Consider the following 12,477-nt stretch of genomic DNA (forward strand, 5'->3'; position numbering starts at 1 on the left):
TCCTAAATGAACAGTTGTCCCATTTTAAGAGTGTGATACCTGACAGAGCACACATGCAGGAAACTACTTGATACAGGCCATTTCTCTAGCATCCTACAGCTAATTCAATGCTACTGTGAGTGTGAAAATACATTTATTTGGAAATACTGTGTGTTTGTGTATACCTAAGACTCAATTATGTGAGTTTTGCAAGTAGACTTTCATTTCAGAAAGTTCAGTAGATGAGAATTGAGATAGTGAAGCGTGTTTTTAAAGGATCTGCACTTACTAACAGGTTGAAGCTCTCAGCATTTTAGTGTATTGCAGACTAGTGTGGAACAGCACAGAGTTTATATGGATGTGGCTGCAGTATTGCACCCAAAATGTACTCCAGACTGATTTCCTTCACCCCCTCAGGGAGCTGGAATGTAAAGGCCCGAAGGAGATTGGTAAAGAAGATGAACAGTTCAACTCGTGCCATCCGTTCCCCCAAACATACACGGTGCCCTACAGAGGAAAATCAAAAGAGTTGGCTGAGTAAAGTTAAATTCTGTAAAAGAATTTTGCACAAAATTCTGCTGAGTTCCATAAATTCTATTAATGTAAGATAATTATCTCCTATTTCCTTCTGTAAGAACAGAAGACGCTTTAGGAGGAGAGTGTGGAAACATTTAACTGAGAAACTGTGCACCTCTGTCAAGTGTTTGATTTGGTGTTTTGATTGGGTTTGTTTAATCTTTTTTCACCCCTGGAGCATGTATGCAATTCTCCCTTTCCATTGTTAATTCTTTTTGTGAGAGCCATGAATTGCTTCTTAGCTAACCCCAATTTTAAAAAGATTCGTATATTTCAGAGCCTTATTTTGTTGTTAAGAAGGGAGGGCTGGAGCATCGTGGGATGCAGTTCTGAAGCCAAGGAGAAGGCTGTAATCAGTATTTCTTTAACAGAAATTCAGAAGGGTATATTGGGTCCTTGTAGCCCTAACACTGTCAGAGGTAAGGGAGTGAAATGTGCAGTGATGTATAGACTCAGTGACTCATTTTGGCATATTGTTTACACAGAATATTTCAGGATATCCATATATTCCAGGCTAAAACCCCCAAAGATAGGTATTCAGGATATATAAATACTCAGATTACATAAACAGAAAACAACCAGAACAAGTTAAAGAAATAGTCCTATGTCACAGTTGAAATGGGAGCCCAAATTAGTTGTCTCAATTCATAGCCATTTGGTGAGTGAAGAAGGTAAGATGATAAGTACCTGTTTTGCAAAGATGATTTTAGGATTTACAGACAATATAGGCAATTAAAAAAAAATCTGGGTTTACTGCATTTAACCTGACCATGTGTTGCTCAGTATGCTCTTTGCTATTTCTCTACAAGAAGTGTGTAGTAGTATAATGTCACAGTAACACAAAAAAAAAACCCCTCAGCTGTTTCCCAGTGGTTTTATTGTGAATTTTTAGTAATGATACCACTTTCCTCTTTTGTGCTGCTGGTTTTCATAATCAGTTTGTTGGAGAAACTGGTAGAATAGAGAAACTCACTAGAGTTGTTTTATAGTGCTTTTCACTCTTTCCCCCCCTCTTTTTTCCCCCTCCATATCTTTGAATCCCTGCATTTTGCACTGTAAGTTAGTTAAGTCGTACATTGGAATATGCTTTTGAAAAGTTAAATTTTTTTAGTTACCTAATAGAATTCTACTGAAAACCTACAAAATCTACTGGATTTTGCTAATTTTCTACAGATACGCAAAAACATGGTGCTAGACTATTAATGTAGGATTTGGGAGACTGAGGTTTGGTTTCCTACTTCTTCACAGATTTTCTCTGTATGTTTTGAAAAATCCTGTTTCTTTTGTCACTGGCCTTCCTTTTTGTAAGGTGAAAATAAATAAATTTCCTGACTTAGGAGAATTACATTGATTTAACAGAGAATTGCCTTGATTTAACACATTAGGAGATAAGAAGCTCAGATATCCTTATGGTAGGAACCCTGCATATGCCAAGGAACATTGGCATTGTGCCAAGGAGCATTGTGTCTCCCAGCCATACTTATCCTCTGTTTGAATATATGAAAAATACAAAATGCACAATATTTGTGGCTCTTACAGCAAAAGACCTGACTTTAGATCTTTCAAATCAGTCAAATAGTCAATCTAGTCAAATATATTTTTATAAATGTATATTTTTAATATTTTAGATCTTAGAAATAGTATTTTTACTCTTGCTGCAAAATAGAGTAAGCAGGAATATTCAAGGTCAGGGTGTTACCTGCTGAGAAAGGTAAGAATGCCTCTTTGTTCACAAAGTTGCCATCCAAATCTAGGAAATGATCTGGGTTGAACTTCCAAGGGGTTGCCCAGTGCTCAGTGTCATACACCACAGAGTGCAGATTTGGCAACACAAGCGTGCCCTGCAGGAAGCAGCAGAGATCTTATTTTCTGTAGATTTTCCTTCTCTCTGTGCTGTATAAATGGCAAATATTAACAGCTCAAAGATGTAAGAAAGAGGGGGGTATCCTCTGTACCTTTTTAATGTGAAACCCCAGCAGAGTTGTGCTCCTCAGGCACTGTCGAGGGACCCCGACAGAGGTGACGTTGCTGTAGCGCAAAGCCTCGTGGATCACAGCGTTTGTGTAGGGCAGCTTCTTACGGTCCTCATAGCTGATGACATGGGAGGGTTCCAGAACAGCCTCTATCTCTCTCTGAACCTTTTCTGCAGACACATGAAAATACTCTCATTTCCCATTTCTGCACTCCCCCTCCTTCCCTCCTTTATTTCCAGCAGATTTTTGTGTGAGAATGTTCTGTCTGAAGAAATAAAAGAATTTATGTTGCTATGAGATGGTTGGCATGTGGTTTGACTGCTGTGTAGGTTTCTGTTGATCAAGGAAGTGCATCTCCCTGAATCACAGGATGGTGTCTCATTTAAGACACCTACTTGGTGATGAGGATAGTACAATTCTGTGTTTCAAAAAATGGATTAAAATTTGAAATGACAGGTATAATTTCCATTGTTTATAAATATGTATCAGATCAGGCATATTTTAAAACTTTTCTACTTAGAAGGTTAGGAGGAGACTACGTTGCATATGAAATGTCTTTAACTTGTTATTCTATCTCGCCAATCCCTTCTAGTGAGGTAAAACTGTGGCTACTGCTAATTTCTGCTAGTGTTGCTGATGAACCAGATGGGGAAGCACCTGTTTGTTTCATTTATTGACCTTCCATTTTCTTGATCTCAGTTGCTGATATACCACCATTCATGTGCACAGCTGAGGTTTTTTTGATGTCTTACAAGTGATTGAGCTAATACTTACACTAATGATGTTCATTGTGGTGTTGAATGCAGCTCTCTCTGGTAGTGCATTTGCTCACCTTGTATTTCTGGGTATTGTACCATGTAGAGCAGTGCCCAAAGAAGGGTGGTGCTTGTTGTTTCTGTCCCTCCCAGCAAAAGATCAACCACGGTCTGAACCATATTTTCTTTATTGAATGTAGAAGTAGGGTCATCCTTGGTCTGTAGGGCATATTCACAAGAAGACTATGAAATAGAAATTTCAGATATTTCACCAGTCACATAGAAACTGTCATTGTTTGATAACAGTATGCAGCCCATCAAATCAAACACCTTCAGTGCTGCACAAATAGAGTGTGCATGTAAAAATCCTTTGTCACTTATTGGAACAGCAAGTGTTTGTAATAGGCATTGAAGCCAAGGAGGGGAGAGTGTGATAAACAGATGCTTACTTTTGTTATTTGAGCCAGGTAAAAGTCAATGAGGTCCTGTGGATCACCTGTGTTCTGTCTCTCATGAGCCTGAACCTCCTCCATGACTAATCTGTGCATGAAGTCGTTGTATGCAAACACCTCCTGATGAGGCCCTGGGAGATGGTGCATGAGCCATGGGAAAGCATCGTACAGCTGTGGAGTTAAACAAAGAGGGTCAGATCCCAGCTCTGATTTCCTGATTACTGTCAAGTCACCACAACACGTGGGCAACCTAATTGGGATGAGAGGCAACAGACACAAGTAAGAGAGGTGAAATACTGGGATCATGATTATATTTTACTTTTTGGATCAATACTTAATAATGTAACAGGGGTTCTGAAAATGCATGAGTAATTGAGTGCTGAATCTGACTCACAAACAGATTTTTCTCAACCTTGACTTTTTTGCTGTAATTTTTTTGGTTTTTTTAGGCATCCCTTTATGAAGAACCTGATAGTCTCTTGCAATGCCAGTGTGCCAAAATCTGCACAAGTTAAACAATAGCTAGGGTTTCAAGAACTTAAAAAATATTCTTCTTGGTGTGATGAAGTTGTAACCTGTATCTTTCTACAGAAAGCTCAGAATAACTGAGATCTTGATGGTAATATGAATTGGAACAAGATTTCTTTTCAAAAGAGCAGCAATTTTAAGATTTGGTTCTTATTAACTGCCTTTTTAGATTTGCAAGACTAAATGAAGGTGAAATTTTAGAAGCTGCTTTCATTTTAAGAACTAAGAATTTTAAATACACAGTATTCTGCGAATAATTGCTCATTGGAAGTCTGGGAAAAGCAGCGATGATCTAGAATTTTAATTTTAGGATGTGATTTACAGACATGAAGAAGAATTAGAAGCCAATAATTACATATACCAAGTATGTATTGATTTATTACTTCACTGTGGCTTGTAGAACAATGGTATATTTGGAAATGAAAATGTTTGTGAATAATTGTCTCTGACTTTTAATTTCTTTTGACTTGTAAAATGCACCTTAAGGAACAAAAAAAGTAGGCTCTTACCCTGCCCCAGATAGTACCTTGAAAGTAGATCACAGAATAAATAGCTTTGATGAGTTTGCTGAAAGATTCATCCTCGCTGGAGAAACAATGACCAAAAACAACAGCACAAATGATATTTGCAATTGCACGGACGATGGAAGTGTGGGGGTCAAAAGGTTTGCCTGTGAATATGGGAGGTGCTGTGAGAACTTCTGAATAGGCTACAGCAAGAAAAACGAGGAAGACTTTTTTTTAAATGGTAAAAACAACAAGGGATCAGACTATTTTAGAAAAATTTCACGTAAGTGAAGCCTAGTTTAGTACATATTAACTGCATGAATTGTAAGTGCACGGAATCTTAATTTTCAATCTGCCCTTTACTCTTATAAATACAGTGGTAATCAGTTTTGAGAAGACCAAGTCTCTTCCCTTCTTTGACTAGTGGTCTGGGTTGTGTGGAAACACAAGCAATTAATTGGAGGATATGACTTCAAATATGGAAGTAGATATTTAAGTTTTGCAGTTAAAAACCAAAACAAACAATCCTCATCCCTCTTCCAAAAAAAAAACCCCTAAACAAAAAAACCCAGAAAAAAAATCTTGAGTTTTCATTTCTTAGTTCTGTTGAAATGACTTATCTCTTTTTGGTTTTCAAGTGTCAGCTTAACAATGCAACCATAGATGTATTTTTTTTTCCACATACTGAGAAGGCAAAGCTCATATAATATAGTGGAATACATCTCCCATTGAAAATAATTAAATCCAGAAAAATATAAGTTAAATACACATTTCAATGGCAAGGACAACCTTTGAAGTATGCCTCTATGGAAAATACATCACTGACTTCAGTCCAATGCCCTTGGTTGTTCTTGGAAAGAGTAAATACATTTACTGAGTTTAAAATTAAGAAGGATTGCATAGAAGGTAAAGCTTTGGGCTGTACAGGGACTTGAGGTAGATTATTTTTTTCATCTCCTACATTTTAAAGATATGTGAATGCTGCTCTCAGAAAAGAGATGGGCCTTGTCCAAGGAGAGTTGGAGAGAGACCTCAGGCAACCTCTCTGTGTTTTCACATGGAACAAGATGTGGGTGAGGGATTTGGCTGCTCAGAATATTTATATTTAATTGCTTTATTTTGGCAGCTTGCTAAAATTCTATTGGTTTCTATTTCATCCAAACCTTGAAAAGAAGATTTTCTTGGATAACTGAATGACACATTCCTTGTTTTGGGGTTCTTTCTCTGCCAAATCCTGAAAGCCTGCTGTCCTAGAATGACTTCCAGCAGGTCATACATTGTGTACTTTAAGGAGGTTTTTCTGTACTCCTTGAGTGTAAGAATAATTACCAGCTGTGCTGATAATAAACATTTTTTTAACTCTCTTTATTTAAAACCAAACAATTTTAATTGCCTGCTGTGCAGACAAAACATTTTTTGCAAAGAATGCAGTTAAGAAGCCAGTGAAAATTCTACTAATATTGACAATATCTATATCACTTGTAAAAATGTACTGTGAAACTTTTACCAGCTCTGATATTTCAGGAAAAGCTATAAGTGTTGTTCTTCTAGTGAATTTACCTTTTGTATTTGTGAAGATATCCACAAGGTGACAGGCCTCTCTTTGAATTTGATGCTCCAAATTGTTCTTACCAAGTGACAGAGTTCTTATAATTGTCATGCCAAAGCGTCTCTGCTGCTTCCAGGTGTGGCCATTTGTCAGGAAAATACCTGAAAAATACACAAACATTTAGTTCATTGCTGGGAGGGGAAATCCTTTTTGATTTAGATGAGGTGGTATTTCACTAACAACATACACTGATTTTAGATTTTAGAAGCTGAATTTTTGCCTCTGAGGATTTTAGACAACCAGCTGCTCCTAAATGTGTCCTTGGAAGCTGAGTGGGTTTTGGTGTGAGGTCTGAACAGCTTTGTCTGTAGATATCTTCTACATGAGCAGTCTCCTGGTTTAGAAATGATACAATTGAAGGGCAGCTTCTCCAGGCAAGTATTCCTTTGGATTTATTGGGAAGGAAAAAGACTGAGTGATGTGCTTTAAAAGACTATGAATTTTTGGCTTTTCCTTAACGTGCTTAGCACTGCATGAAACATTTTTGCAGTGAGAGCCCAGTTATGCCCTGGTACAGCAGTAGCTGATGTGTGTGCGCAAGAAAACATCTTCCTTCTTTACACCTTGTTCTAGCTCATTCTTGTGCAACACTTTGTACCTTTCTCACCCATCATATCCCTGTAGAAAGGGGTGAGAGGTCTTCCAGAAACTTCTTCTGAGTGGGTGACAATGCCATCTTTTACTGCTTTGTATCCATTCAGCACAACCAGCGGTGTCTGTCCCATCCACAGTGTGTAGATATTTCCATAGAGGTTGGTTAACTGAAGAGTTGAAAACAGGAAATTTGTAACTATAAACCAGGGAAAGCATGCACTAAAATATCAATTTATTTAAGAGTTTTCTGTAGTTGTAACTAAACTCATTTGTTGGCATCAAATTGAATTTCAGGTTTTAGGAAAAAACTATCTTTCTGTTATTAATGTGCTTTGGGAACAGAAGTGTAATTGTTCTTTATGGAATAGATGCTAAGGACATCTCTCAGAAGAACACCTCTGTAAATTTTACAGAAAGAAAACCAGCAGGTTACTTTGTTAGCTATGAATCAAAGAACAGATTGTTACAGGCAAAATCCCAGAGCTTTTCTCTTTATTTTATTAATGGTACAAAATGATGGTATTTTCTTGTCTCTAGCTTACAAAGAAAGCAAAGAAATGTTCTTGCTTTCTTTGCTATAGCTTCCACAGGATTTTTCTTATTTTCCTCTGTTGTCATTCCTCACATCATGCTTATATTTTTCCTTCTAATAGTGGGAAGCAGATTCCTTACTTAGTTTTGATTGGTTGTGTTGTAAACATAATAGCAATCAGATTTTCCTGTTTGTTTTAGCAGTAACCTGTTTATGGCAGATAAGAAATCTTTTTGCTGTAAAAACAAGTTAAAAAAGTGTCTGTTTAAGGTACATGTTTGATCTTCTAATGGAGATGTTCCAGTGACATAGGTGTCAGGAAAGGAAAGCTCTGCTAGAAGTGGCTTACAGGGCTGGATATAACACAGAAACAGTGAAACTGCCAATGAAATACCATTCTATGACAGTGCTTGTGAGAATGTAACCAAAAGAGAGAGAAAATAGCAAGGATTAAAGCAATAGTGATGTTTATTACTCAGAAATCTTTTTAATACTGCAGGGTCCTCAGAGTCTTTGAAACTGGCTGGTAATCAAACTTGAGGTTTAAAAAAATAGCATTTTAGGCTGTTCCTATGCAATGCACAATTTAAGTTAAAATAGATTCAGACTGATTTGCAGCCACAGAGATAAATAAGTACCTTGCTGAGAGTTTCTCGGCGCAGTTTGAAGTCCAGCAGCCACAAATTTCCGATGATGGGGAGAGGAGCTGGTCCTGGAGGAAGCTGGGTACGTATCCATTGCAGCCTGAGGAACTGCAAAATCAGGAGACACGCTACTAGAGCTATGAAAATCTCAGTAATCCCCAACATTTTATCAAAATTTTAACTTCTCACTGGGTTTTTTTTTTTTTTTTTGTCTATGACTTTTTGGGAAAATTTGGATTTGTGGAGATGTTTCTGCTACTGAATCCAAACTCTTTCTAAGGATATGCCTCCTGTAGCCATCTCTCTCTGGCAATCTACAGTTTTCCCAAGCTGAAGTCCCTAGAAAACCAAACTATGTGATCCTTTGTGGTTAGCCAAGCCACACCCACTCTTATTTTATGATCTGGAATTGTGGCCTGTCTCTTTTTTCACTTAAATTTTATTTCCTTCTTAGTCTTGATAGTGGGTCAAAGTGCCAATTATTGAATAGTTATCCAAGGTTTTCAAGAGTTCTGCATAGTGATAACACCTCAAGCAGTTTCATGTAGCTAAACATTGAAATGCATTAGTTATTGTCATTCTGAAATACTACAATTATTGTGTGGTTACTTTAGAGAAGAAGCATTACACAATATCTGAGGTGTAAAAGAATGAATATATACAGCATAGAGCTCAATTGTTGTCTTTAATAAGAAAATCAAAAGGTAATTTAATAATTTGAAAACTTATTTGCCCTTTTATCATATCCTAGGTTATGATATTATGTGAACCACAGTGAGAGATTATTTTTCTATCCATCAGATTATATGAGGTTTTCTAACTTTTTAAAAAAAAATTAATTTTATGCTGAGTTTTAAAATCTTCTGGTTAAAATTTTGCAGATGAAACCATGCACAGGTTCTATTAGATCTGTGGAAAAGAACAAATGAATGGAAAAAATGGGCAGAACTTTTAATCCTTACTGATTTGTGGATCCGACAAATTTACCAGAGTGGTTTGTACCAATGCATAGTAAACTTTAACTTGAGACTTATTTTTCATACTTACTGATATATTACACAGTATTTTTCAACATTTTGTTCAAGAATTTAGCTAATGTTATCTTCAAGACTAAATAGGAGATGAAGGAAAGCCATACAACTGTACAAATTGTCTGTTTCAAAATTTTATCATAACTTCTCTGCGCAGGCTTGCTGATTTTTCAGTGTGCACTTTTCAGCTCAAAAAGTTTCTGTAAAATCAAGGTTATTGATTGGAATCAATGTATGTTATGATCCTGAAATACAAAGGTTTAAAGCTATCCATGGGCTTCTTAAGGACTGAATTAAGCTTCAAGAAACTGATAGTTACATGCATGGACACTCATTTCAGTTAGTTTTCTAATGAGCTCATTTTTTTTTGCGTGTGGGGGTTAGTAAAAGAAAATGTGGTGAATACAATCTTGCATGATTCAGTCTTGAAAAAATGAGAGATGACAATTGGTCTTTTTTTTCTGTGGTGGATTGTAATAATTTCAGGTTCCACCATGAAACAGGGGCAGTTTCACAGGGCAGCAGTGACATTGCAGCATTTTCTTGCCTTACCTTCCTGAGCAGCCACCTCTTGACTTCTCTGTGCAGTTCCATGCAGCACTTCTGCTTTAGTGTGCTGCATGTGCAGATGCTTTTGCACGAAGTGTGGAAGTGGAGCAACCATCAGAAGCCAAGGACCATGCCTGTGTGCCTCTGTTATCTGTTTGTTTAGGTGTTTTGGGCAGAGAAATGGAAACAGGAAAATTTCCAGCAGAATGGTTCTATGAATCTTACAGTTGAAGAGTTAAATCAACAAAAAATGGAGGGAAGCTATTTGAAATTCAATAACTTTTATGATTTTTCCAGCCAATTCTGTCAGTTCCATATGTATATCAAAAATTGCAGTGTTACTGAGTTATGCTATTGAGCATTTATTTATCCACCCATTTTTTCAGATTTTGCTGCTATTTGAGATTTTAAAAGGAGTTACTTGATGAAACTAACTTCACTTGCTGCTGGTGCATCAGAACTTCCTTTCTTCATTGGTTTTATTTCTTCCCAATTCATCCAGTTGGTCCTGTCTGGTTAAAATGAAGTGAGTGCTGTTCTATTTCTTATTTGTGCACAGAGTCACTTACTAAGTTTGCAAGTTTTGCAACAGTTAAAGACCTCTGAAATCTCTTGATGCTCTCATGCCCATCAGTGAGGGCATGATTTATACACTTAAAATTACCAGAATTAAGATGATTTAAGCCATGAAGTTGCCTATTAATAACAGTGATTATGATGCAACTTAAGAAAACAAAAAGGAAGAAAAGGGCTTCATGCGAGAGAAATGTGGGTCCAGCTGAGCGGGTCTGGTGCCCACCAAAAGCGTTAGTCTGTGCCTGACCCTTTGAACACTGTGGGCAGTGTGTTTTCCTGCTGCAAGGTGAGAGCTGTGGGCAAACTGAAATACACTGAGGCAAAGTTATTTCACAAAAGCTTGGGCTGAAGTTCACAAGGAGAGAAAAAGCAAGGAAGCTGTTCCAATACTGTGTATGTTTATATTTTCAGTACATGTGAGTAGTAGCTGTTCACATAAATCTTGCTCAATCTCCTCTGATACAGATACTATTGCAAGAGCTGCATCTCCACTTAAGATGACAGGTATAAAGTTGGATTGTGTTGAGCAGATGAGGAAATTTGCTTTTGTAATGAAGGATTCAGGCCACAGGAGTGGGAAGAAGAGAAGATCATCTTTAGGATGGTGTGAAGCAAAGGATGAATGTGTGTACTGGGGGTGGAGAGGGTTCCTGGCACACCTCTGCCCAGAGCGTGTGTCATCTGCTCTGACAGAAAACCAGGGCTTGTTTTTTGTCTGTTGCAGAGACAGATGTATTAAAAAACACAGCCTGGTGCTCTTGCTGCCTGGCCTGGCCTCAAGCTAAGCAGCACAGGTATTGCTCAGCTGGTTTTGGGATTTGCTTGTGGGTTTGTTTTTTGCTGTTGTTCTTTCCCCCCGCCCACTTTCCAGTGGAGACACTAATTTGGTTTTCTCAACTTAGCTGTCTCTTCCTCCCCTGCACTCCCTGATCATTCAAGAGCTTCATAACAGGAGCTGTTAATTGGATGGGGGCATCAGAATTTCTTTGAGGGAGGAGAGTTACACTGACACTCTGAATCCGGGCAAACACTGAGAGGGAGAATGTGGCTTACAGCGCAGCTGGAGTCAACACAAGACTGGGAAATGTCAGCAAAAGAAATTCCCATTCTCTGTTCAGTTCTGAAAAAGAGAATTTTGCTGACATACATTATAAATAAAGTATGTAGGTTTTTGCCTCCTGCTGTCATCTGTTTTGTTGGGACTTGAAGATTGATGAGCTTTTTAGTTTGCATAGACAAAGTACTGGAATGGGACTTGAACATCAGATTCTGTTCCTAGATTTGTTCATAGCTTGTCTGTGATCCCATGAACTTGCTTTATCTCTCTGGGCCTAATCAACCCTGATGTTCACTTTTTGAAAGAGCTTGAAGGTTGACTAATGAAAGTCAAGTTGTAGATGGCATGTACGATTATTTCTGTTCTGTTCTTTCCCTGTATTTTCTTCCTACTCCTCTGCTCTAAAACCTTCATTAGAGAAAGGGTTTTCTGAGCTGTCTAAACATCTTCCTTCTCTGCCAAGGAGCTCTTGTGACAGTATGTGTCAGATAATAATGAGTAAGGCTTGCATGGAGAGGTGCTGTTCACATATAATGAAGATATTGGAACAAGGAAAATTGATTTTCCCCAAAACAACTTGCAGAAAGCTTCTCTGTAAACATCTGCCTCTACCTGCTTGATCTCACAATTAATTTATTTTTATTTTAGTCCTTAATTTCTGCATTTAAGTCCTGCAATTCATGCACAGTGATAGAGTTAATTTAAATTCTATCATTCTGCATAACAATGAATTGTAGCATCCATCACTTTCTCTTCCTGCTAGTAATACATAGTCATCTCAAAATAAAACCAGTTAGTATATCTAATCTTTTAGACATTTACCAACTTTTTGGCATCACTGGCATGCAGTGAGAACAGAGCTAGAAAAAGCATGAGCTCTAGCTATTAGGAAGGAAAGCAACTGCTGTAAACAGTCTTCTTTTTGTTTTCCCATTGTTTCTGTTGTTATTTGAGCTGTTAGGTCGGCCAGTTTTGCCTGTTTTGGTGTTGTAATGCAGTGTTATTCAGGTGAAAGCAATGCAGACCTTGCACCAGTGCTGTGGTGCTGTGTGTCTGATGGTGTGGGAGCTACCAGGGCCTGGTGCCCTTTCAGTCTCCCTGGTTGGTGAAGTGCTG

At 37.8% G+C, this 12,477-nt stretch overlaps 1 protein-coding gene across 1 annotated transcript; it reads right to left on the reverse strand.

Moving 5' to 3' along the window:
* Positions 1-112: 112 nt before the first annotated feature.
* Positions 113-8,313, reverse strand: LOC121353721 (cytochrome P450 2J2-like). The gene is made up of 9 exons (XM_041467814.1): positions 8,143-8,313; positions 6,977-7,139; positions 6,330-6,479; positions 4,773-4,933; positions 3,733-3,906; positions 3,361-3,502; positions 2,511-2,698; positions 2,255-2,396; positions 113-486 (listed from the first exon to the last, which is right to left on the reverse strand). The coding sequence occupies exons 1-9, from the start codon at positions 8,311-8,313 to the stop codon at positions 308-310; spliced, it is 1,470 nt and encodes a 489-aa protein (XP_041323748.1). The 3' UTR covers positions 113-307.
* Positions 8,314-12,477: the final 4,164 nt, after the last annotated feature.

This window comes from Pyrgilauda ruficollis, unplaced genomic scaffold (genome assembly GCF_017590135.1).
Source record: "Pyrgilauda ruficollis isolate IOZ18807 unplaced genomic scaffold, ASM1759013v1 scaffold21, whole genome shotgun sequence".
In the NCBI taxonomy this organism is placed as follows: domain Eukaryota; kingdom Metazoa; phylum Chordata; class Aves; order Passeriformes; family Passeridae; genus Pyrgilauda; species Pyrgilauda ruficollis.

Coding starts and splice junctions, on each gene's coding strand:
- LOC121353721 (XM_041467814.1), bottom strand. CDS start 8,313: ATGTTGGGGATTACTGAGATTTTCATAGCTCTAGTAGCGTGTCTCCTG. Junction 7,140..8,142: donor GCCGAGAAACTCTCAGCAAG/GTACTTATTTAT, acceptor TCAACTCTTCAG/TTAACCAACCTCTATGGAAA. Junction 3,907..4,772: donor AAGGTACTATCTGGGGCAGG/GTAAGAGCCTAC, acceptor TTAACTCCACAG/CTGTACGATGCTTTCCCATG.